Genomic DNA, 27,272 nt, shown 5'->3' on the forward strand with positions numbered 1-27,272 from the left:
AACCACCCTGAGAAAAAGCAAACCTGACCCTAAAACTTGTGAAGAAAATAGAAAAAAAGAAGCATATTCCTTTTCTTAATGAATGTTGCATGGGTTTTTCTTCAGCAAAGATAAAATAAATAAAAACTCAACCCAAAGAACGTACAGTATGTTCAATTTTAATCTTTCTTTTATGTTTGCTTCTCCAAAGTTTTTCTGTTACTTAAAAATACAGTTAAAGTCCTAACCATTCTTCTAAATATAATAAGGTAAATTTGCTTTCCCATGTTTTTTTTTTTAAAGCTCATATTATTAATTGTTAAATATGAAATAACTTTTCTCCTTTGGTGATCTGTAGTTAGTCACACTGTCATATTTTCCTGAAAATGACTGTGTAGCCGTAACGTAGTCGTCCTTGCAAACGTTGCCCTAAAGAAAGTAGTCATCCTCTAGAATGAACAGTTATCCTGGGATGGCCAAAATCTAAAATTCCCAAAGCAGCTGCAATGTGCATGGCACTAGCTGAAGAAAGTCAGTTTTGTCTGTCTTCAGAAAGAGAGCTGGAACAGTTCAAGGAAATCCCATTCCCCAGTATACTGAGTGTTCTTGAATGTAACTTGGTAAGAGCTGAAGAAACCAATTCAAATTGAAATCTTCTTACTGAAACTACGAATGTTAACCATACATGAATATTTTGAAGGTATGTTGTTATTTAAATAATTGTGGGAATATTCACTCTGAGATGTTCAAATTGAAATTTAAATGTTTCTAAAAAAGCGATACTGGAAAGAGCCATTTCTTGAACTGTTCCATTTTTGTTACAGAAATGAAAACTGTAAAAGATCTTGAAAGTCTTGTGCTCCAAACACAGCCCTACGAAGAGGGAATTTCTGCAGATATGCAATTCATGTATGTGAGCAAGCTTCCCTTTTTCTTTATAGCACATCGTATCAGCCACGGGCATCCTGGAATAGAATGTCATTCTGGGCTGAATAAATCAGTAGACTGCATATAGGTAATGCAGTATCCTTCCCTAAGAGTTTACTTGTTAGGTACTCTGAAAGAGGAAGGGGGAAAAATGTGTTAGTACAGATGAGTTTGTCACGTCTTTCACTGGATAGAATGACCTAGGCGTCCAATTCTGTGGGCATTTTTGTGCTCTGTGTTTTACCTTTATGTAGGACAACGTGGGCATAATAAGAGTTCCTCCGGGGGTTCCTTCCTGACTCGCAGTGTTGAATGTAAACATACTCCAGAAAAAAACTACCCTCACAGGCACTTAAGAAAAGATTTCTCCTGAAAGTCCTCCATATAACTTATCAAATGTCCTTCCAATGTTGTGTTAAAACCACAGGATTGCTGATAATCCATCCTAATGTTTTCTTTAAGTGTTTTTAAAGTGTGAATCTTCATAGTTTAATCTTACAGTTCCTTAGGATTTTTGTAATTTAGTGCCACAGATTCATTTTATATAGGAGCAGCAACAGAAGTTGTTGGTTAATGTATGAAGGAGGAGAAGAAGATATTCTGTATTCAGATATAATTAAGGAGTTGGTGGTTAGAGGGAATACTTGATACAAAAACAAAACAGAATAAAAGCCCAGAACCTTGAATGAGGTGAGAATTATTCATTGGAAGAGAGAATTTAGGAGGCATGGAAGGATCAGAGCCAACATTAAAACCTTAGCAGGAGGCAGGAGGCTGCTGGCACCGGACCAGTACACATATCGACCATTCAGAAACTGAGCAGGCCGAAAGTTTTCAGACATGATTGTTGAGTTCTTCCCTCCAAAGTGAACTGATGAGAACTGGGAAACCTGCAGATATTGGAAAAAGAAAATTGTAAAGTCCTTTTTTTTTTTTTTCTGTGGAATACTGGAAATGATAAGCTTTTATAGCTGCAGTGCCTTATTCTGTGTCATTGTTTTGATCTGTATGGATGTACTGAGCCTTACAGGAAGCACTGTGGTGGAGGCTGCTGCCGGAGGTGACCCACCGATTTCAGAGGCGGAAATCACATGGGCTTCCTGTGTGAGCTGAATGCTTTTTGTCCAGCCCAAGGACTTGGTGAGATCAAACCTTGTGACACACTTGTTCTGTCCTTGTCTGTCATATCACAGGGATGCAACGTAAGAAGATTAGGTTTATGTGACTCATTTCTTTGTTTGCTTAGAAACTGGCACAAAAGTGAGATGCTGTGCTATGCATGAGGCCAAGCCTTGCTCTTTGAGTAAAATGATTGACTACACTGCAAGTAACAAGCAAATATGAAGGTGCTGGCTCTTGCCCAGCTAGTATTGCTGAGATTCATTCCAGGACATCTTAATTATTTTAATCATACACTCTGTCAGCTGAGCAACGTGCATTTTAGAGACAGTTGTGACTTGATCTCTTGTTCCTCTTTTTTGAGAGTTGATTTAAGAGAGCTATTAAGTGATGCTGTCAAAACTGGCATTAGGAGAGTGTCTGGATTTAACCTAATGCTGAGAATGTGTCTGTTTGTCATAGCAACAAAACCTTGGAAATTGTTTTATACCAGAGGGCGGTGGGCACAGCAGGCTCCCAGGGCAGGGGCACAGCCCTGAGTTGCCAGAGCTCATGGAGCAGGTCCCTTCCAGCTGGGAATATTCTTTGTTCTTCTGTTCTGTGATTCCGTAAGCAGTGGAGCAGCTAATAGGCCTGGGTTAACTCATGCGAGTGAGCAGGCAGGCAGGAAAATCACGGGAAGCAGATCTTTCAGAGCATCCCTCTGTGACTTACCTGCCATAAACTGAGTTGAATTGGCTTCTCAAACACTGTCCAGATGACTGTCTCGTGGCAGTCAGGAGTGGTGAGGGAGCCCTCGTACCGATAGTACTTTACAAGTTCATATAACGGTGGGAGAAGAGAATCCAGTGGCAAAGGCTCCATCTGTGATGATGTGTCTGGGCAAACCAGGCAGAAATACTGTTTTTAACAAGCACAGCTTAAGGTATTGTTCATACATGTCTTCAAATGCACCTGCAGCTAATGCTTGTGTAAATTCTTGTCCCCATGTGCTCTCCCCAGGCTTGCTGGCACAGCTGCACTGCATTGCTTGTGAAATCCAAGACCACTGCCTGCAAAATCCCACAGCTTAAAATATGAACACCTCTCTTGTTATTAAAAACATTTGTTTTTGTTGAAATGTTCTTCTGCATGTTTTTCTTATCACTTTGCTTTGTTCTACAGAAGCAGAAATACCCATTCTGGTGCTTAGGCATTCTTCACCTGCAAATATCGAGAACTAGATTTTCTCCCACCTCCAGTGCTCTGAGTACTTGACAAACTAACCTTATTCTTTGCCTGTGAATTTTCAATAACAGCCTTTACTACAACCAGAACAGGATTGGACCTTGAATTGCCATGTAGAATGTGTGCTCAAAGTAAATAGATGTGTGTATCAAACAAGCCAAGATTCCTACCTTTCTGTAGAATATTATCTAATTCACTTATTAGAGTTGCATAGTTTTTATTTTCTTCATCAATCTGAAATGGAAACATTTTTATTCCAGGTCATATATTCCTCAGCAAGTGTTTTTTTTTTTTTTTTTTAATGAATTGTGAATGTGATAGTCAAGATTCACAAAGGTAACAGCAGCAAATGGAATATATAAAAAGATAAAGGAACCACATTCTGGCATTGTAGGTCCGTAGAATTTTAGGAAGGTTTAGGTCTTGGAATAATGTCATATTGACACTGTGGTACATGGCCATCTTGCCGTTAGATTTGAGAGAAAGAATTAGAATTTGGCCACCTACCTTTATAAAGAATGCTAGCACAGCTATACCATCTGCATAGTTCTTTGCATCTGCTAAATCCGAAGCATCTTCTCTTATGTGGACAATATGAAGCTGTAACAAAATAGTTAAGGCCAGTGATGTGCTTGCTTTCCTCTGCAGTTAGTAGTTTTAAGTGTAGCCTGGCTGTTTCTCTGCACTTTGGCTGTAGCAGAGCAAGAGCTGCTTCCCCACCCATGTACCAGAAGATGAAGTTCTCTGTGGACTGCAGCAACCCTCCATTTTCAGACTGTGCAGTGGAACAGTTAAACTTTTACTCTGTTTGACAGTGGGTGGTGATGTCCTTCCACCACCCATGTGCACCAGCACTGGCAACTTGCCTTGACTTGGAGAGAATTTTATTTTTCTCAGGTAAAGAGATTAGTTCATTGTTGCTGTCCAGAAATGGAATATACAGTCTGAATAAACAGTATGAGAGTGTAATCAGACTATACAGACTTGCAGATATTTCTCTCTAAAAGCTGCATAACTCCAGATTTGCTATCTTAACTGCGTCCTTGTTACATAAACTCAGTATGTTTTCCTTAGTGTTCTGATTAGTGAGCAATGCGTCACAGATTCTTTATTTCCACTTATTGGTGATTCATAGGAAAACTGTCCAATACTTTTTCTCTAATAGCGTCATAAAAATACAGAGTATTTTAATTACGGCCCAAATCCACTGGTGGGTCCCACCTACCTCCATAGCTTGTTTTTCTCCATCTATGCTGTGTTCTGACCCAGGAAAGTAGAGCTGTTCCTCTTGGACTCCCCAGTGCAGATGGAATTCTACCGCCTTGTACATTCTTTTCAGACCTCCGCCTCCAATTTTAGAGTTCGTGTTCAATGTTACTTTAACTGGGGAAAATGAATAAATAGTTTCTAAGATGTTCACATCATACATTAATACACCAGAGAGATTGAAATTTACCCTAAAGTTCAGGTTTGTTTTTTCATACCATGTGTTGCACAAGTTCAATTCTTCAGGAACTGAATTCTTAAAACATGCTAGCTGAGATAGATTGGAGATGAAAAGGTGGAATATCACAGCCCACTTCCTGGTAATGTGAAACAGCATTTGGGTGCTCCTCATCTATGGCACTGCACCTGGAACTCCTGCTCCCTTCTCTAGCTGGGATTTGCTCTGAATGACTCATTTATCCTCTTAATTTCTAGGGAGCTGAGTTACTCATGACTTCATCTGCAGATGCAAGAAAATGAATTTGGTAAATGCTGCTGTAGACTATTCTGGGAAAGTGTTTTATAGACTTTTATGGCTTTCATTTGTTTATCCTTTGGAGAGTGATCACTTGCATTTTGAAGAAAGCAGGGTAATAGATTGTCTTTTCTTGATTGAGTAGGGGATGGTTCACTGCCATTACAACCCAGGGATTAGAGGTGCATATCTCATTTGGTAGATCCTATACTTCTTCACAGTGCCCTCTATCAATGTGCACAAACTTGTCTGCGCTGTAACATTTATTTTAGACGGGGTTTAAAGACACCATTATTTAAACTGGACCTGTTTCTGTTTTAATTTAGATTAGTGCTACTACTTAAGACAAAGCATTAAATCATTATATCTATCTAATGTGAGGATCAGTTCTCTGTTAAATAGCAAAATAAAATTATCCCAGAAAATATATTTTCTATCTGTAAGTGGCCATTGCCTGTGTAAAGCACACTGTGTGCTGAGACATCCAGTGTGTGCTCGGAGACATGGCCTGTGGGGGTCTCTACATGAGACCCAGTACTTTTATTTTTCCATAAGGAAGATGGATTAAAGCCCTGGAGATTCCACTTCAGTTCTGAGTTCCAAATGAACTGGAAGCCTCTGTGAGTCACTCAGTTACTTTTCTGTTTTATCTTTATGTGGATGTTAATGTATCTTTGTTGGCTTGGTTTATTTAGATTGTAGGACCTTTGAGACACTGACCTTTACTGTCTGCACATCACTGAACATAATGATAGTCTAATCTCATGTAGAGCTTTTAATTGCTGCTGCAATTTAAGCAATAGCAGTTTCAGTGCTGTTCTTATAGCACAGGAATTGGTTGCACAAATAGGAAAGAAACTTTAAAAGCCCAGATAAAGCTGTATTTCTTTTGCTTGTTTGAAAATGATGGCAGTTCTGAACAGTTGTTTTTAATACTAATTTTGGTGTAAAAGACATTACTATGCATAGTGACTGCAATATGGACTCTAAAGTATCATTCTGTAACATGGAATTTAGTGAAAAAATCAAACATGGATTTTTCTTATGATTTGTCAAAATACTGATGATCTGAATGAGAATCTGCAGTGGTGAAAACTTATCCATCTGTCTGTGTACTGCCTCTCCATCTTAACTGAGGAATGTATTTAACACCTACAACTTCCTCTTCTGAGAATTTGGCCATTAAAACAACACATCTAAGATTTCAAGAATACCAATGGATAACTTTAAAAAAAACTATGTCTTGTTGCATTTTTTTTAATAGTAAGTTAGCATAAAATGGCTGAAGTATCATCATTACTATTTCCTTGGTTGAAAAGAAAAAAGTCAATCAGTGTTGAATTTCTCTTCCTGGGTTTATGGTTTATTGAGTTGCTGTTCACAGACTCACTGTTTACTGAGTCAGTAAAGAGCTGATCGACAGCCCCACGTTGTATTACTTCCTCATTTGGAAAAAAAAGCCCGTGTTGAAGTCTGAAAGGATTTCTGCTAGTTATTTACAGAGCTAGCAAGACAGCATCGCACGCCAGGGGCTGAGTGAGTCTCCCAGGTTGTATTCTTTAGCAGAATCCTTCCTTACACAGAACAAGTGTCAAAGAGGGCAAGCCCAGCAATGAAGGACATAAGATTATTCTGCAAATCTCACGTACCTCTGCAAAGTCTGTTACCCCTATGTCCACCTGCGCTTGGTTCTAGACGGTGGTATTTGACTTAGAGGTTCCCTGTCTGTCTCAAGCTTAGTTCTGTACAGATACATAGATAAATTTCTGTTGAGGTGCTCAAGGACTGTGTTCAGGATCCAGAAATCAGATAATGACAACAAAGTTCCTAGAAAGCCTTGGTTCAGGTTTTCTGAAAGTTTTGTTTCTGAAATAGGAGCGTGCTAGCTTCTTTCTTTCCATTAAGTGAAAGCAGTGATAGGAAACAGCTTGCTAAGAACATGGAAGGAGGGAAAGGAGACACAATGTGAAGATGCAAATAAGTTCCATTATTTGTCAGTACTTGCCTGTATGCCCATTGTTTTCTATTGTCCATTTTGAAGTCCCTTTCACATCGTAATTTTCAAAATACAGTGGTGTCAGGCTCTTGTTATAAATGACATTTTTGGTGACAATATTGATGGGTGACTGTTTGCTTCCTTTGCATTTGGCATCTACTGTATGCCAGAGCCGAGGGTCTATTTAAAAATAAAGAAAATATTATTTTTCTGTAGACTGAAATCCTTGATAAAACCAGAACACCTACCAGCTAATACACACTTGCTTGGGAATCTGGAAATATCTTTTTATAGAAAGAAATTTGGATAGTGGGAATTTAATAAAGGAGCTTTCTTAGCATGTAGTTGTTGTAGTTCTAAGAAATGTTAATATACTTCAGAGTGTTGACTGAAATAGGAAAATAAGAACATAGAAATGGCTGTAAAGTTAAAGTATACTCTTGTTGTAATTAGCTGGTTGGCTGGAGACTAGAATAAAAATAAATAAGAGCTGTGTTGATGGGGATGTTGGGATTGAAATGCTGTTTTCAGCACAGCCAGGTTTGGGGAGGGCATTGCTGGGCACAGGGTTGAGCAATGGAGCAGACAGCCAGCATGGGTACTGCTGTAAAACAAAGGGTGCAGCTGTAGGGAGAAGATTAGGGTTTCTCCTAACTCTGTCCTCAAGAATTTAAATGCTATGTTTATATCAAACTTGCTAGGATGGCTACCTCTCTGGTATATTTTTGTATTTGTAGCTTTATCCTTGCCTGATATAAAATTAATAGAGCAGGCAGTGATAGTTTTAAAATGCCCTCATTAGGCACTGTATTTAGCACTTCTGTTTACTTGTAGTGCAATCATGCAGCATTAAATGCAGCTGTGTGCATTTTGCCCTTTGCAAAGCAGAAGGGTCCAAGCACTAACGTGACCAGAGGAACAAATTGTTAAGCAGTACCTTCACAGCTTGGCTCTTCTTTCTTCTGCGACAGATAGCACCAGTGTTGTCCAACTAAGAAATAAATAAATAAGATGATCAGACATTCAGAATTAGATGAGTGAAAAGCTGTACAAATTGCCCCTCCAAAAGGCAGATGAGGAACAGGCTGGTAACTTCTGTCCTTAGGGAGTGATGAGGTTATGACTGACGGTGCAGCTTTGACATCTGCTTGGTCTGCTTGATTTTATTAGAATAAGAAATCTCATGTTTCATATCCATAAACAACAGCTGGTAAAAGGTGAGTGCTTTGCTTGTAAATCTGTATCTTGTTGCTAGACATTTCTTAGCAATATGGAGTGCACACCCAGATTACCTTGGTTCTAATATCAAATACCTCAGAAGATAGTGTGAAAATTATAACAAACCCTGTCCTCTTTTCAGATCTCCTTCTGGTCCTAAATGAATCAATTTACACCTGTTAAGACTCCTTCACAAAACTGTGGTAGCATGAAAATAGACCTGTGGACGAGTTGCAGTTGTAAACAATGTGGTTTTGAAACCTTGGCTTAAGGGAAGGTTCTATGTCTGAATTTATGTAGTGTTAAAGTAAATAATGTCTTATCTGTACTTGTCATTGTTTCATTTACTTGAAAATTAACTTGCTCAGGATGTCTTACCTCACTCTCTTTGCACAGTGCTGCTCAAGACACCTTGTGCAATAAAAGGTTTTAAGTAACAAAGGGTCTCATTTTCAGTAGGAAATGGAGAATCCTCATTCTAATTCAGCTGTGATCCCACAGAGAAGGTTGCAGAATTTTTCAATGGAAAACCTTTTCCTTTAGCAGGAGAAATGTGAAATTCAAAGGAATTGAACTGATGCAATTTAAGTATGAGTTCATCTACTCAGAAATTAAGGACTTTTTTGTTTAGAGCTCCATGTTTCAGTGATTACTTATGATAGTAGTGAATTTTAAATGGATTTTAATGGAAATAGTACTCTGTGTCTATTTAACTTCGATCAATAACAATTCAAAACCTCTTATAATCATTATTAGTATCAGACTAATCAATTTATAGAAATTGTTACAGAATCCCATGTGTCATTTGACTGCTAATTACCATAATTTGTGACCTTTTATAACACATCTGCTGGAAGGCTCTTAACTGCTTTCAAACTTCACATCGATAACATCACAGTGCCATCTTTCTATTGAGTATTTAGGAAAAGTTATACATGGAACCTCGACCAGCTGCAATAGAACAAGAAGGAAGCTTGGAGGAGCATTGTTGCAATGAATTTAAGCTTGAAAAAAAATGATATTGTTTTAGTTCATTTCTCACAAAAATTAAATTTACACTGACAGCTACAAATAACGTTGAGTCATTCTAGTTAAGCAAATGTTTATTAACATTAAGAGGAAAAGTAAGCAAAAAATACTACATTCACACTGTTAGAACAGCAGTGGCTTCTACACTGTCACTCCATCAATATTTTGTAATGATCAAAAACTTTGTTGAATCAAATTTCTACCTTTTGACACACTTCTAAACATCTACAAAGCTTGGCTTTAAAGCCTGCCATTTCTAAAAGTGATTGATGCATTATTTCAGGCCTGTGTATACAAGGCAGTGGGCAGACCTTCGGCAGTGCTGAGCAATTCCTTATCTCCACTAGGAAACAGCAGAACCCAACATTCCAGGTACAGAATGTCAACAAGCACCTTAACCAATATGCTAATCAATAAATGCTTAGCAAAGAGTGGGTAGGCCAAGCTCCACAATGCTTGATTATGTTTCAAATGTGTTAAAGTTTGCATAGATCAATGACTGCAGACATTTTTAAAAACTGCTTTGGCTCAGTGGCTATCTTGTTAGAGCTTCTGCATGTGCAGGCAGGGCACACTGGGACTGGGGTGGGCTTTCTATGCAAGTTATATACACATAAACCCTCAGGGGAGAAGGTGGTGCGCTGCGGGAATGATCTGGTTGCAGACGTTTAAAGGTAGTAGGATGTATGCAGCATGAAGGGCTAGCTGTGTGCAAAGACTTGACTCAGACTTATTGGGATGTGAGTTATACCGAAGAGGAAAGCTGTCAGGTGAAAAATCAAGGTCATGTGAGGTACTTGATTTATTTACTGTAAATTCTTGAAACGAAGTTTACTGTTCTGGGTTTGTATGAATGTGATTGTGACTTGGGCATCACAGCAGTACTGCAATACAAATGAAAATTTACAGTCAGTGTGATTCACCACTAGGAGAAAGTGCAGTAAGTGCGTTGTTCATTGGGAGCAAAGCTGTGGAGCTTTTGGGTTGTGACCATAGCAGGATGAAAATCAAAGACCACCGTGGGAAGCACTGAGTAAAGGTAACTGCCATCACATGGTATCATCAGTGGTCCTAATCCTGTGCCTCTGTTTCAGAGGAGTGAAATGGGGGTAAGCAGTGCAGCCCTTCATTGCTGGGACTGAGTCCAACCCTTATCAAGTAAAGTGACCAAACTTATTGCCAGCTGGCAGGAATTTGGCAGGTTCTCTCAGATATGCTTGTGAGTTTCAGCCACGTCTTAGTGGACTGGCACACAGACACTAAGAATCTCAACCTGCACAACAAATTGCAGAGAAAAAGAACTTAAAATAAATCCAGCCCACCAGTGCGACTGGTCACAGAATCACAGAATTGTAGGGGTTGGAAGGGACCTCCAGAGATCATTGAGTCCAACCCCCCTTCCAAAGCAGGTTAATGCCTCACATGCAGCACCCATGAGAATTCTCCTTTCTCCCATTGAATGAAACCTACGCCAAACAACCAATATCTGATTTTTGCAGACTTTTCACAAAACTCACAATGTCTACAAACTAACAAGTCTTTTTCTGTCACGTAGCAATCACAGTTGTGGTTTAGAAAGCTGGATTGCATCAGGGAAATAGAACAGAATATCAATTCATAGGAAAAAGGCCCTTAAAGCTGTTAAACCATAAACAATGAGCTAATTAAACACTGCGGAACGCGGCAAACAATGAATTAATGTTTCTTGTGAATGAGACATTGGCAATAATGTGCCATTAGAGAACGGGATGTTTGCATAGATACAGCTCAGGAAAGGCCATACTGCCATATTCCGTGTCACTTACAAGGAAAATTTGTATTTGGATTTTCTTTGAATCAGATGTGGTTCTTCCCTACGTCTTTGGGCCTTGCATTTACAATGGTCCTTCTTTCCCCCTGGACTTTGTTTCTGAAGCAAGTAGGAAAGATACTTGTCACATTCAGTCTGTTGTCTGTGCTCTGAGGTATGATTATGCCCTAAGGCATGTTGTCTAGTCTAGTTTTGATTGTCTAGGTGGCTCCTGCCACTTCCTGCAGGAGACTTTTCCACAGTCTATTAGAATTCACCGTCAGGAAATGTTTCCTGTTTAAAAGCTTACATTTTCCACTTGCTTATCTGCATCCCATCACTCCTAGAAATATCATTGAACCACCCTAAACAATTCTTTTCCCTCCCTGGTGTTTACAACGTTCAGATAGTTCCTTCATAATCTGCAATTCCTGCTCTTGCTGCATCCATCCTTTGTCCCATCCCGTGACAACCTGCCCTTCACCTTTCTGCTTCCAAGTCTCTCCTGCTCTCTTTCTCTGAAGCTTCTTTCTGACGTTCCTCTGACCCCACTCAAACCTCAGCTCCCCTGTTTTCTTTCATGTGATTTACCTTATTGCCTGGAAGAATACAGAGGATTTTTTGTGAGGGCTTTGTTTGTGATTTTGCAATTGAGGTGCTGAAACCGTTGCTGTAATACCAGCGGCACTGCAGGGTGTTGCAGATCGTTCTCATAGATTTCATTAGCTTGTGAGTTAAGCCATGAGCATCCACGCTTAGAACAGCATTAGATACTAACCAGGATTTCCAACAGCTCCTTGTATTACTGATGTTGAGACAGCGCTGCTGTTGCCATTGGCAGTACCACGATTCAGTGTACGCACTCATTCAGTACAACGCCTGTACACTTGGACTTAAAATTGCTGTGTTATCACCCATGTCTGGCTCTTACACTGCATCGTGGACTCTCAACTTATGTTACAATGCACCATATAAGAGGTGTTACCCTGACTTCACTGAGTTTTACTTTACAGCAGGGCTGAACTGGGCTGAAGGCCTCCTCTTCCTTCACAGGCGGATAAATTTAGGGAGTCTCTCTTGGCAAGTAAGCAGCCCTACTTATCTCTGCTTCTTCCTTGTCAAATTTACAACTGATTTCCTGACCAGAGCTGTTTCTTGGTGCCAAATCAGCTGCAAAACAATACAATTACGTATTGTTTTCATTTTATTGTAAACGTTTTCAATTGTTTTAGCTATCAAGTCTAGCTTGGAAGCCAGAGGAAAAAAATTCCTTCAGTTGAGAACTCCCTCTTCTGTTCACTTACGCAGCTGGATGGAAGAGGACAGTGCTTCTGGCTGGAAGCCAGAACGTTAACAGTTTGCTAATGTGCCATTGTGTGATCTAGGAAAAGACCCTTAGGCTCTTTGGACAATGGTCAGACTGCCTGAATTCCATAAAAGTTCCCTACTTTGCCCGGCTTGTTCCCACTCACTGCCCCAGCTGGACCCGCTTGGAAGCCTGCATCTCCGCCTGCAGGGAGGCTGGTTAGCTGAAAATTGCCCTTTTAATTTGTCCATCTCCAGAAGAAAGTTAATTAAACCATTTTTAACCTTTGAATAAAGTGCTTGGCAATTTAATAATCGACTGACTGCTATAGCTGTTTCTATGAAACATACTTAATCTCTTGAAATAACCTTTATGCCACTAACAGCCGAAGTACCGAGGCAGTAAGAATACCTCCGTCGCTCTTTATAATCCCTCCTCTCGCTCTTTCACTGACTGACTCCTTTGTTTGCCCCTTAAGATCTCGTCAACTCTTTCAGCCGTGTCCTCTGACAATCCCTTGTTCCTGAGATGCTCAGCTGATAGCGCTCCTGCCTCGCAGGAGCCCGGGCTGCCCTGGATGCCGCAGCTCCCATGGCTGCAGTCAGGTCCCTGCAGCCTGCTGCCACCGCAGGCACTCAGCCGAGGGAAGGCTGGCCTTTTCTACGAAATTACAGGTGCTGGTTTTGCACTCGGTATATTTTTAGCTTTGGTTTGTGTTGGAACAGGAGTATTTTTAGCTGGCTTTGAGAAACGTGTTATCTTTAGTACAAAAGAGCAAGCAACTTAAGTGCAAGCGGAATCTAAGTCTGTCTTTCTAATTAATGGGTTGCTAAACATAAACTAAGCATGTATGTATCTGCCTTTGTATATGTTTTTAGGTATTACTCATTCTCAGGAAGTCCTCATCAACCACTGTGACAGGCAAAATCAGTTCCAAATGTTTACATGTGTTTATCTCTAGCCTTGTTAAAACAAACGCTAGTAATCGTTCATCTCTCTTCTATTCACTTGTACTTGGAAGTTTTATTTTTCGTAATGTTATACGTCTATATGTATGTCTGTATGTATTGCTTTCCAGTCCATTCCAGGGACTTACTTAGACTCAAAGATAAACTTTAGTGTGGTAATGAGGGAACTGCATTTGATTTGAGCCCGGCGTTAATAACTTGCACGTGTGTACATAAATCACATGCGCAGTGATGCCTTACTCTGCAACGCATACAAGCTAAAGAAGATTATGGAGATTGAGAGGTTCTAAGTTTACTTTGTAAATACTTGTAAATGGCTTCCTTTGTGTCACATAGCGAGGAAGATAGTTTTAGCTCTGATCTGTGATACTGTTGTAACTTCTGTCACATATATATATATCCTCATAAATCTGCTATATCAAAAAAGGAAGCTGACTTTTAACAAGAATAGAGTATCCAGGGCGAAGGTGATAGCTTCTGTGGAGAAATTTGCTTTGCTTTGTTTACAACGGAGCAGCGCCAAACAAAATTCAAGCAATATCTTTTGGAGTATTTTTAAAATTTAATTCAAACAAATTACTATCTGGCTTTACAGCCCTTCCTGTAATGTTCCGTGCTGGATTTCTGCTGACTGATCCTGCAGTTGGTGTTAGTAACTAACCACCGACCATTGGTGTGCTCTGCACCCTGTTAACAAAGCATCACCTACAATGCCACAAACTGAGAGGAAAAAGTATATTTGTATGGAGACAGACATAAAGGTGAAAAACTGAACCTCGCAGTATGACTTAAAGACCTTGAAGTTCGTGCTGGTTATTTGAACAGCTAAGAGGAAGCTATGAAAGTGCTTATCTGCTTCCAGCTTTCAAAATCCAACTGTAAAATCTATGAGAAGTTTTAAGTACCACTGGATGACATGCATCATGTAAAGTTTAATCCAATGTTTTTTGCTGTAGGAGAAAGAAAAATAATTTATAAGCTGAAGTAATGTCACTTGTCACCTGTGAATACCTCCTGTGTATGTTTTGTTGTACATACTTGGCCTGAATGCTGAGAAGGACGAGGTGATGCAGCACATTGCAATTTTGTATGAGGATCAGCTGAACAGAGTGTTCATACAAATTGATAGCAATGTGATGTACTCACCCTGCTCAAGGTGATCTTTAAATTGAGCTTTGATGATGCGACTGGGTCCACTGTGTATACAGACAGCTGCCCACTCCTTACATGTCACCAGAAACAGGCTGCTATCTGCTGACCAATGGTTTTTGAACTCGGAGCTGTGATGCCCTTGGATGCACCAACATAGCAAAACATCTGTCTGCTCAAGAGCATCAACTCCTACTGTCTTAGGCGCAACACAAATATGACAAAGCACAATTCATGTCACCTGGGCAGTCACTCAGAGCTACATGCTACATGCAATAGCTGCTCAGCAGTTCAGTCATGCTTGGGGTGAAGGGGCAGGTTTTGGTTTCATGTGCAGCAGAGCCAGCAGAGGTGATCTTATAAACTTACATGTGTAATTCTTAAAGTGAAAGTCAGGATCTGCAGATGAATTTAAATTACAACAAGAGGTGACTAAACAGTGCATACTCTTGAACAACTTCACACATAGACTAACGTGAAGAGAATCAAAGCATTCTTGTTCTGACATAATTGATTCCTATGTGTAATGTGGGTGTATTTGGATACTATAGCTGGCTCACTGCAGAAATGAATAAAGATAAAAGCATTTCAAATTTCATTCCATATACAGCTCTAATGCCTTTTAGCTGCCTTTCAGGAGTCCTCCAGCATTGTGCGGTGTTGTTTCGTTGCCTGCTGAGCTTGGTTCCCTGTCTCCCCAAAATAAAACAGGCTGTTACAGCTAAATGAAGAGCCACTCTATCTCATCTGCTGCTCTAGCACAAGTGCTTTTCTGTCTTCTGCTGAGAGAATGAGAAAGCAGTTGTTACAATGCCATACCTCTTTGCACCTTTATCATAAGCTGTAGAAGGAAATAAGTGCACTCTGAGATTACAGGATTTGCATCCTTAGTCATCCTGTGTCCATTCTTCTCCCATCCATAAAACTCCTTCAGTTATAACCCAAATATGAAACCCACAATGAGTACAACAGTGGCTCATCTTATCCTGAGCTGCACCTCTGTTGGCAGTAACAGTCCCTTTTATAGAGCTAGAATGTAATTAACCCTGTATTTAATGAAAAAGTTTGTTAGTAACATTTTCAGTTTTTAAGATATTGAGCACTTAGTGCTATTACTGGTTAATCACAATGACAGAGCTAGAAAAATCTCTGCCTTCTGAAGTTGCTCAAACAGTTGATCTAGCTGTGTAGACAACGAGGAGTGCAGAGCAGTATCAGTGGGTACCTCTTGCTCTGAGTACACATTCAGCAACTTGCTAAGTGTGACCTCTTCTTTCTTCTTGCGTACAATGGATCTGGCACTGATGGCATACGCTGATAAATATGGACTATGGTAGGTATTCACAGATAAGGCACCAATAATATTTTGGCAGCTTGAATGATTCTATGAAAAAAAGGAGAGCCCTAAGAAACATATCCTGTATAACAATCATAACTTGAGTTCAAAAGTCTGTCTGTGCTGAGACAGCCAAGGTAACTTGTTGGAGATAACGTCAGGGTTCATTCCATTCTTCTTAAAGAAGTTTATTTTTCAGTGATGTGTGAAGCTGGCTCTAACACCAATACCAAACTTCTAGATGGAAATATTTTACTCTCCACTACAATTTTTGTCCTCTGAGTGACACTAGACTGAATGTATCTTTAATAAAAGCTCTCTCTCAAAAGATTTGGAAAGTTTCTGATGTAATATTGCAGATATTTTGCTTCATTTCTATTTATCTAACAGCAGATCCAGAGGGTCATTGATCTCTGAGAGGATTTGCTTCTCTGTGAGGTCACAGCCCTCTGTGAGAGCTGTTAGCAATATATGTTTTTTAAAAAAAGAAAGTTCTACACTAAGATACTAAGAGAGGTCAAGTTTGAAAGCAACTTAACATACAAGCAACTATTAACATTGGCAATGTAAGCTTGATGAGTTTTGAGGCTGCCTGTAGGAGGGAAACAGCCTGGTACAGGTATGTTAAATGTATTGGTAAGGGGGTAACTCTCAAGGTAGTTCTGAAAAGTGGCAGGAGCAGAAAAAAAAAAAAAAAAAAAGATGCATAAAAATATTATTTAGACAGATACTCAAAAATCATAGCTTCTTGAAATGTGCAGCCTTTAAGGTAGTATGTAATGCACCCTGTGAAGCTTCTGCCTCATGAAAAGATTTGGAAAGGAAGGTGAGAAGAGAGCAAGTTTCTTGAGCATTAATGTCTGTGCCATTAATTCTACACTCAGAAAAGAAAGTGGAAATTGTAACGGTTTGTGGGGAAAAAAAAGAACAAAATGTATTACATGCATTCCTTATATTGATTCCTTCTGCTAAAATACTAATTGCTAGTGCTAATTTAATAATACCTATATGGGTTTTCTAGGTGGTCTTCTAAAATTCTGTAATAAATGCCTTAACAGAACAGTAAATTTAGCAAAATATTAATTAATCAGTAATAGATTTCTATCAAGCAAATAGTTGTAGACTTTGGAAGAGCAAAGGTTCTTTTTGCTGTTTTGTACCTGTACTACATTTGGAAGCCTCTGGAGACAAAAGAGCTACAAAATACAGTCTGAAGAAGAGAGAACTGTGAGGTATGGATCTGGAAAAGGCAAGCTACTGAGTGGTGATTATGGAGCATTTAAAACAAAGAAATAAAATGTGAGGAACATCACCATTACCCCAGTGCTTATGCAGTGCTCAAGGCTCTATCTGAGTACCTGAACCCTCTGTTACTTTAAGTCTGGAAACTGAATCTTCAAGATTGCTGCTTTAAAACCAGGTCCCTTTAATGGGCTCTTGGTGCAGTGCTTCCCTCTGATACCTCTGATAATACTGTATCTCTTTTTTTTCCCTTAATGCAGTCCTGTCTATTTTAGTGCAAACAATAGACCCTTCATTATATTAAGGACTGCAGTGTTTATTTTTAATTTTGAGACTGTGTGCTGATATTTACATAGGAAAGGGTATTTATTCAATGTTATAGTGCTGCTGATTTAATAGAAGCATAAAAATATCTTCTCCTTTTTTCAATACTAATTATAGATTGCTATTTAATCTAGTCATTGTAAGTGCACAGTGCACTTATGTACATAGTGCATAGAGTGCAAAAAGAGATGGATCTGCTGGGCTAATGCAGCAAAAGACATATTGCTCTTTCTCAGTAGGCAACTATAAGAATTTAATCTTATAAATGACAAAGCAATATGAGTAGAAATCTAAAATAAGCCATTTGAAGTTTTAAGAAATACATGGTCAAAATTATTTTACTTGTTTGTTAATTTTTTGTATATACGTACAAACAACCACAGAGATCAAGCCAAACCCCAGTCATTTTTCTTGGAGGAGGAAGGTAAGTAGAATTTTTAAAGGTGAAAAAAAAATCAACACTCATTATTCATGAAAGAAACCTGTATGTGATATTTTCCCACAAATGAAAAAGGCAGAGAAATAAATAAGACATTATTCATTTTTTCAAATAGAAGAAGTAGAGAGTTTGCCCTGTAAGCTCCAATGCTCAGAAACAAATAATGAATAAGAGTAACCTTGGTATATGGGGTTAGAAATAACAGACAAGGACTTACCTACTGCCTCTGTCTTGAGAATGTGCAGAGAGAACAGAACAAGGAACAGCAATTCCATTATCTATTTTAAATAGGCTCAGTGTTGAAACCAGAATTGATTAGACTTCTTAGTATGTGATCATATTTCTGCTCTCAGTTTTATACTGGAGTAAGTAGTCCTGGACAGACCTGAAAGCCATAGCCAGGAAGGTGAACTCCTCCCCCTTGTAATTTCCCCAGATTTACTCTACTCATGGTCTGCCTAAATTTATTCATTTCTCCAAAATGAATGGCAAAAGGAATACAGTTTTCTAGCACTAAACAAGTATCCTGCAGTGAATAGCTAAGACTTTGCAACCTATGCAGATCTAGTAACCTATTACTGAGATGTTACATTTTTGTTTACTGGTAGCTTTTTTCTGACAGACCACGTGACTTTCAGAGTAACTGTGAATGTATGCATTAATGTTAGTGTTCTGCATCAAAAAAATCACCCCCACTCCAACAGCACGCAGCAACCCTTCAAACAGCAGGGTGGTGAAACTGCAGGATGGGATTTCTGTGTGCAGTAACAGGAAAGGTTTAGTAGGTGGCATGCCAGCACTTCCCTTACGTGTGATTTTGCATTTAGTGGATTAACAGAGACCACGCTTCTTTTGTCCTTTACCTATTTTTTCTTAATGTTATTTTATATATATGTGTGTATATATATATATATATATATATACACAACATGCTATACGTACTCTGTTACACTTTATCTAGTATATATTTTTTTCTGTCCTCTTTTCCTATCTGAATGCTTTAATTCCAAGTGTCTGATTCAGTGCAATTCAGGCTTTATGTTCAACAAACAAAGGTGTGTACACAAGAGTGGCACTGCTACTTTTTGTTCTGCGGTTTCTGTTATACACACACTTTCTGTTTTTCATTTGGGACTGGATTTTGACACAGCTGAGGAGGAAAACAAATCAGGCAATGCAAATTCTCCCATTCTTCCAAATGCTTCTCTCTCCATGGGTGTGCAACCCGAATCCTGGGTTGGGTGCAAGGAGAGCAGGATGCTTGACTCAGTGCCTCTCCAGGAAGGAGCGTAAAGGTTGTGGTGTGGCATTATGTTGACTGAGCACTGCGGAGCTTTATGCCTTTACCAAAAGCTGTGGGCTCTCAGGTGAAGGGCAAGGCCACTGTGGTGTTATATTGGGGTCAAATGGGATCAGGGCTGTAATAACAATGGGAAATCTGACAGCTGACTTATGAGCAGGACTTTATTCATAAAAAAGATAGCTATAAATAACATTCCAACAATGAAGATTTGCTGGTTAGTGTTTTTCCGTCTTGGATTAGATAGAGTAAAACATGAACAGACAATGATTTGCCTAGCACATGGTGCTAAGATAAATAGTTACTGCAGTGATAAGAACAATGAGGGAATTCACTGCATTTTTGACCTTCCTAGTTCAGTAATCTCTGTGGAGCTATCTAAGCAAGGTGCATGCTGAGCACGTAGAGTGAAGCTGGGCTGGGAACATGGCAGTGTCAGGTGCCAGCCTTCAAGGGCACATATGAGGTGTTTTGGGCTTCTCTGATTTCATATCTCGGGGGTGGTCTTCAGTCAGAGAGTTTAATCAAAGCTCTGTGGTAAAATTTTTTTCACTTTATTTGTGTTTAGCTTTCTGGAAGCTAAGAGCTTCTTAGAAACACTCTGATTTGGGCTGAATTATCCAAAGGTTAAGAACTTTGATCTTGAAATTCAGGATTCCAGCTTCTCATTATTTAAGTGGTAATAATTCGCACTGCAGTCATGTTTATTTGTGCTAGAAAGTGTGTTTAAACTCAGTGAAATATATTCCCTAACCATATGAAGTTTACAATCTAAATAATGAGGACAGGCATAATCTTTTTATCTAACCAAACTTAGCAGACCAGTGCTTTGTTATCAGTTCTCTCTGGCATCTTTGCACCATGAATATTTTTCGAAGGAATTGCAGTGCAGGTGGGTCTTCTATAAACGTCACTGGACGTTGGACATAAATGCACGTAAGGATCTGTGTCGGAGGAGCAAAGAGCCAATGTTTTGCAGGATTCATAAAATTCAAGGTTATTTTTTTTCAGGCAGTATGGTTGCAGCTGTGTCTGTAGCTACAGGACAGATAAGAGCAGGAGAGAACATTAAAAACAGTGAAAATAGCACTTCATTTGTATCATTGCTGTGGAGTACAGCTGCAAAGGTTTTGACTTATTTCCCTCAGTCTGGCTTCTGAAATGTGTGAGATCCAACTTTAGCCTGCTACTACCAAGAGGGCTTCACAGGACGTTCACAGGGACTGACGTGACATCTAATGGAGCTTACATGTGTCTGAGCCAAATGACCCTACCATGTGCTGCAGAAAGGAAGTCTAGAGCTGTTCGTGGCCTCCCAGGCAAATGATTGCAGTTCCTCTGTACCCGGCAGCACGGAGAGGACAGGATGAAAGCAGGTTGGAGCTGACTCTGTGTCCAAAACCAGGAGAGTGGCACAGCTCTTTGTGCTGGGAGCTGGGCTGAACATACACTTAGAAGGAAGATCTAAGGCTTATGTAGGTGAGACTGACACGAGTCTATCTCAGTCCAATTTATAGGAGGGATAGGAGGTTCTTTTAGTGTATGTATAGCCGATGGTGAGATCAAAACACAGCAGATAAAATGTTAGCCCAACCAGTTTATTATCCCTAGTTGCTTAGGGATATGGGGAGGGAAGACGGGCGATAGAAAAGAGATGGGAAACCCTTTCTACAAAGGGTCTTTGTAGAAAGTGGAAGGAAACAACTATGCTGTATACTTCACTCATAAAAGAGAAGCAGGGAGGGAGTTGTGCATTGCCTTGCCATTATTTTGTGTCTTGCAGTTAACGCTGTTTAACACATCTGAAACATTCAAACCTGATGATTGTCTTCACTTTGTGTTCATGGTGAGGGCCAAGAAAGCAGAGCTGGGACATTAGAGGCACAAAACTTATGAATGCAGAAATTCCTGAGAGGGTGGGTGGGGGAAGAGCAGAGAGCCTTCTGTTTTGAAAACTCAGCAGAATCTTGGAAGGAGATCATACATACCATTTTTGTCTTCCTCCCCAAAAAGGAAGACTTTAATCCATATAAATTGAAACATAAATTGCATAAATAGGCTCCTTCTTTTTATTACTTCCTTTCCTGAATGTTCCTTACTTGTCTCAGAGCTATGCTAGATGTCATGGCAGTCAGAAATCAGTCCTCCTCATTGCTCAGCCATTTTGGGGCCAGGTTCTGCGATGTCTGCAGCTTAGTGCAGGGTGTTGTTGGAGTGCAGGTGCAGTTCAGGTGAAGGTCGAACTGTTGCACTTCACAACCAAGAAGATTGGTTGTGTGAGGCATGGAAGCAGAAACTGGACGTGTGGCAGGAAATAAACTGGAAAAATGAAATCCCTTATCCTTTCCATACCTTGTCTTTCTCATATATACAGTGTGAGTACACAGCTTTGAAGGTAGCACCAAATCAGCTGTAGTGCGATTATGCTATGGAGCTCTAATTTTCTTTACATGGATGCAGCTTTTTCTGCTGTAGTGTCGGGTATATCTGAATCCTCAGGGCATTATCAGCATAAAGAGAATTGCCTTTGCAGGGTGCTAACGTGGAAGTGTGTGTTGTCCAAGGGTTACTGTGCTGAACTAAGAGTCTCAGCTTCGGAACTTAATTTCGTGTTTTGAAACCTCCTTTGGCATGTCTCAGCTGGGACTTGTTATTCTGAGGGCTGCCAAACACCAGTGGTTCCTGCTGAAGCCCAAGTGCTGCAGGTTCTGGGCATTTCTGGGACCACAGACTCAGTTGTGTGAAGGTAGATTTTCCAGAATGGCTGCTTTAAGTGAATGGTCCTTAAAAATTCACATCTCATTCTCTTCAGCATTTTCAGCATCTTCAGTAATATCTTCTCCACAGGAATAATCTGAGGCTAATTACTATCAAACTTATAGATTCTAGGAGGTGTTAATGAGAAAAGTATGCTATTGCTATTGCTGGGATCTTTTTAGCAAAATAAAGTAATGCCATGTCTTGTCCACAACAAATATCAAAACAATAGCAATTTGGATATTCTGATAAAGAAATTTAAAAACAATTATAGTACTAACAAGAGCAGTGGAGAAGGTGAAATCAAGGTAAATATTAATCAAATGCCTGCTAATAGTAAGGCAGAGCCAGTGTTTAAAGTTTTAGCCTAGGTTTACCTCTCTGTGCCATTCTTTCATGTGATCTTACACAAATAATTTGTAATTTGTAACACACCTCACAGGTGTGTTGTGGATGTAAGTATAATAAGATTATGAAGTTCCCAGAATATGTGATAAGAATCACCTTGAGTGGACATGGTTATACATGCGGGTTTGGTAACACAGTCGCCTTCTACCTCACAAAGTGTTTGCTTTCATCTATTCTTACAGGAACTTTATCAGAGTTGAGATGTACAGATGTATGCAGTTCATTTGTTTGTTTGCTTTATATTGAAGCGGACTAAAAAAGTTGTTTCCATAATAATAAATCCTCCATGCTAGTTTTATGCAGTTCTATCAGGGAATTAAAATTACAAAATGTTTTGTTAAGAGCTGTTATATTTCTCAGTATTATTTTTAATTACATTCTGACTTCATACAGTGTTTTATCATTGAACATCAACTTCTTAAACCAGAGACATGTCAAGTAGCATCTTCAGGAATAGGACATTTTGGAGCCCAACTTCACGGCTATGTATTTCTAAGCAACTATGTTGTTTTTGAAAGATTTTTGGAGATGTTGTCCTTTGTAGCTAGCCTGCTGCTCATCAGCCCTCAGTCCCCCCTCCAGTTCACAAAGTCACAAAAAAAGTAATCAGGAGAGAGTGGGAGTGCATGCAGATCGATCTGGTGTCCTCTGCCATCCCTGGCATCCGTGCTGGACATTATCTGCTCTGCATTTGCTGTTATTAAAGGGAGCTGCTGGCTTGTGGTGCTGGCACTGAGAATGTGACAGAAATAACAGAGTCCTTGCTCAGCAGCAACCTCATACCAAGGGTGTGGCTGCCAAATCTGTATGATGCATGGCACAGAGAATGCTTTGCTGTGACACTTGAGAAGAATAGATCATAGGATAGCAATAAATCAGCAGATGTGGTGAATCAGTTCTCAGCCCTCATTTCTGTATAATCTTTCTTTGGATTTCATTTTGACTATCTGAAATATTTTGCTTACCTGTGCAAAACATTTCTAATATACTTAATTTTATAGTGCTAATTGCAGACCAATCACAGTACGTTCATAAACTTCAACTTTAACAGGAAAAAGATTTTTTTCCTTTTTAAGCCAATCAGATTTGCACAGATTTATTGCACTGTAAATTCTGTCAGAGCTATCAGATTTACAGTCTGAGAGCTGAACTTGCTGCTATGCTGTACAGATGACAGCACAGAATGTGGGAAGCTTCTAGGCATTAGCTGAGCTGCTTTGTAAATATCATAGTATAAAATTGTTACTAATAAAAGTCAGTCTTTCGTTAGAATGCCAATAAAGAGTGGGGAAGGAGCACAAACCAACTACAACAACAACAACAACAAACTCCTACGTGGAGCCTTGCAAATTAGTTTGGAATAACTTTGTGAGTGACATGCCTTCACTTAGATGCTTTCACCAAGGGAAAGCTTGCAAAAACTCGCTGCTCCATTGCAATTGGATGCCAGTAACAGCTAGAACATGTTGGAGAGGTCTCTCCATGTGTAGGTGTCTCAAATAAAACGTGGGCTGTCATAGAGGTGTGCCGCATCGAGCATTAAGAAACAAAAGCAGCGGCTCCTGGGCAGAAAAAAAACCAACAACAATCCACGTTATTTGTAATGATACACGGGTGTACTTACTGCTCTATTTCTGATGACACACCGGTGTACTCACTGCTCACCCCAGCTGCTCCAGCGTTCAGAATTGCCGTACTCCCCACTGTAAACTAATTGTTACAGTAGTGCCCTCTGCTGTCTGACAGTGTTAAATGTACGTCCGAAGAATATTTTTCCTAGTCTCACATATTTAAATCTTAGTTCTCATAAATCATTTCTGTTTAAAAAGACAGAGAAAGATACAGTAATATTCTGTTGCTTTGTTAACGTACAAGTCTTTAAAAAAACAAACAAAATATCCCTCTGCAATGGTATCAGCAAAAATGCCTGCCATTTTTCTACATCAACTTCTGATTTACATAAGAGAAAGAAAATACAGATGATTTTAGGTGTATTCTGAGAACTTCTGAGTACTCCAGCATTCAGTACTTACTGAGATATTTCTGTAGGCCCAAGCACAAGAGCTACTTTGAAGACGGAACCTCCTCCCTTTTTGGGAGCACCTTTGTAGTTCTGCATTTTGCTTTCTAGGTTGGGGTTTGTTCTGTAGATATAACCATATTTAGAAAAACAGGCACCGTCAGTCTCATTGGTTTGTAACTGTAAGCAAGAGACAGTAACCAACTTGATTCTGTCGTCCTTCAATCAAGATTTAAAACTGTACATTAAGGTATTATTAAACACATAAAACTGAAGGAGTCTGTGTAAAGAGGGATCTCTCATTATTTTACAAAGTAGTATTTCTAAGAACAGAATTGCAGGTTATGTGGCTAGGTTAGTGACAGAGATAAGGAATCTCTAGCTTAATGTCAGCATTTTTGTCCATTGCTTGTGTATGGTCTGAGTAGGGGCAATTAGAGGGATTGAAATTGGAGATCTCTAAATGCCTGAACCAAATTTTGTTCTTGATAAAGGTTGCTTTAAGCAGATTGATTCTGTAGTAGTAAATGTGTTTTCCAATTTTAGCTATCCTAGCAACTGAAGTGCTCTGAGTTGGTAACCCAAATATTTAAAAACACAAGTGGTTAAAGATTAATCCACTGTCATGATGATGATGTGCCAATAGAAGCTGTGTTTGAAGATTCATGTTTTGGTTGAAAAACAAGGTGACGGTAACACTCAAGTAGTACAGCCTCTTACAGAATATGAGATGTTCGAAGCAAATGGTTACCGGTTGAATCTAGGATTTTCCACCATGAATGGATACTCAAACTGTTCTGCTAACCATACGGAAATTTGGAGTCGTAATTTAGTACTTGCACTGGGCATCCCTCAGCTGACCATTAACATAGCATCTGTGATCTTCAACTGCACAGCCATCATTACCAGAAAGGCAACAAAGGATCTGCACAAGCCTATCTCTATACTCTTCTGCAATTTGGCTTTTTCTGATCTCTTCACAAGTTTTTCTGGTTTTTGGATTTCGATGCTGTTCATCACCAAACCTGACGACACAATCTTTGGATCTAAGGATATGCTTGCACCTTATGCCTTATATACTACATCTATTCTATCCACCATCTATAACTTGGTAAGCATTGGAATTGAACGCTACCTGGCCGTGGCTGAGAGTATTAGGACAAGGTTCAGGATTGCTAGAAACCATTCCATAGCTGTAGTTTTAATTAACTGGGTCCTCGCTTTCTTTCTGGGCTGCTTGCCATTGATGGGGTGGAACTGCTTGCACACAGGAAAAAATCTCTCAGTCCTCTACAGTCCGTTTTGTGTTGACTACCTTATCTTCATCACCACTCCCAATGTTGTGGCGGCTTTTATTGTTCCTCTGTTCACCTACCTTAGAATCATCATGATCCTGAGGAAAAGAAAGCTGAGAATGAAAGCGTGTGGACAAGCTATCGGTACCTACAAATCAGCTGAAATCCAGGTTGCCAGAACTAGTATTTTTATATGGCTCCTGGCATTGGTGTCCTACGCTCCTCTTTTTGCAGGAGTCATCTTTGATGCAATAAACCACCAGTGCCCCCTCGATCTCTACCCAAGCGTCTACATCTTCCGAAACTGCACAGCTATGCTGATAACCATGAACTGTTTGGGAAATCCCATCATATATACACTGAAAACCAAAACCCTAGGGGCTAAACTCAAGTCTCTGAAATGCCTTTCTGGCAAACGTCTCCAAGCCTGCACCATCGCGAACATCTAACCGCGGCCGCCCGTGCGCTCCGGACTCTATTCTGCTTCCAGGGCAGCGGGAGCTCCCCGAAGCGAAGGCCGAACCCTCCGCCGGCTGCGGCGCTTCAGCACCCGCGGCGGGGACAGCTCCGGGCCGGCTGCAGGCGGGGCGCCGCGCGGGGCTCCTTGGGCAGCGCGGGTGCGAACTGCGCTGCTGTGCGGATGGGAGATGGGAGCGTCCTGCGTGGGAACGAATCGCACTGCATCGGCTGTGTTTGCTTCGCGTTTGGAAATTCGCTTCTGACGTGCTTTCTCTGCTGCTCAGATTGTGTTTTTTGGGTTTTTTTTTTTTGGAAGGTGGATAAGTGGCTGGAAAATGTTCAGTTGTGTAGGGGAAAATGTAACGTTACTTTCTCATTTGCAGCATGTAACATCGTATCTTTTAATATTTGATGAATCAGTTATTGGGGCATTCAGCGCGGTTTTTCTGTTGTCAGTGTATCTGCACAGTGTCTAGTGTTGTGTTCCTGTGAGAGCTCTGTGACCACGTTTTGTGTCCCTGCTTGAGAACGGCAGCACCCTCGTGTACTGTGGCTGCTGACATTTGATTCGATTTAGGAGAAAACCTCAATGGAGGTTTCATTATCGGAACTGTAGTCACGGCACAAAGCAAAATGAAATAAAAACCTCAAGAGCACGTGTTTTGTAGAAGGAAAAGGTCTCCTCTCTCTCCCTCTCTCCGAAGAGGAAATGGCTATTGGTTAATTAACTGGTCAGATCCTGGGCTAAATGAATGCTTACATCGAATGACACGGAGATGTTGTCTGGGAGGCTCTCAACGGCCCAATTTGTTCTCCCACCTCGCACACAGTGACAAACCTGGAGGCGATGACCAATAGACCCAAGTGACACTCGCTCAGCGTTCTGCTGTTAAATCGTGTTCAGAGGAGCTGCTGTGCAGTGGCTGTGAGGAATGGGGTTTGTGTGAGAGACGGCCGCCCGCTGGTGTAACAGGGAGGCAGGTGCCGTTACATCAGCAAACCACGTACTCAGCATTTTACATCATTGCCATAAAACCTCTTACCTGTAATTCTTTACGCCACAGAGCTCTGGGAGATCGCGGTTAGTTCCATGACCCCATTTAGGGACGTGCTTAGCGATCGTGGTGGGGATGGACTCAGAGATCTTAGCGGTCCTTTCCAGCCGGAACGATTCGGTGATTTTTTTTTCTCCTGACCCGCACAGGATCACCCCGAACCGCCTCCCCCTCCCCCGCCGCCGTTCC

The 27,272-nt window shown here is 40.2% G+C and overlaps 2 protein-coding genes across 2 annotated transcripts; one reads left to right on the plus strand and one right to left on the minus strand.

Annotated features, from left to right (window-relative positions):
- Positions 1 to 142: 142 nt before the first annotated feature.
- CA4 (carbonic anhydrase 4) lies at positions 143 to 18,218 on the minus strand. The gene is made up of 8 exons (XM_010722029.4): positions 18,007 to 18,218; positions 7,927 to 7,980; positions 6,999 to 7,169; positions 4,478 to 4,635; positions 3,760 to 3,852; positions 3,423 to 3,486; positions 2,740 to 2,903; positions 143 to 1,796 (listed from the first exon to the last, which is right to left on the minus strand). The coding sequence occupies exons 1-8, from the start codon at positions 18,062 to 18,064 to the stop codon at positions 1,608 to 1,610; spliced, it is 951 nt and encodes a 316-aa protein (XP_010720331.2). The 5' UTR covers positions 18,065 to 18,218; the 3' UTR covers positions 143 to 1,607.
- On the plus strand, positions 16,249 to 27,267 carry LOC109363681 (lysophosphatidic acid receptor 1-B-like). The gene is made up of 2 exons (XM_085240890.1): positions 16,249 to 17,774; positions 24,821 to 27,267. Exon 2 carries the CDS (start codon positions 25,005 to 25,007, stop codon positions 26,016 to 26,018), a length of 1,014 nt encoding a protein of 337 aa, XP_085097016.1. The 5' UTR covers positions 16,249 to 17,774; positions 24,821 to 25,004; the 3' UTR covers positions 26,019 to 27,267.
- The last annotated feature ends 5 nt before the right edge of the window (positions 27,268 to 27,272 follow it).

Source organism: Meleagris gallopavo, chromosome 21 (assembly GCF_905368555.1).
Source record: "Meleagris gallopavo chromosome 21, MGAL_WU_HG_1.1, whole genome shotgun sequence".
NCBI classification, from domain to species: Eukaryota; Metazoa; Chordata; class Aves; order Galliformes; family Phasianidae; genus Meleagris; species Meleagris gallopavo.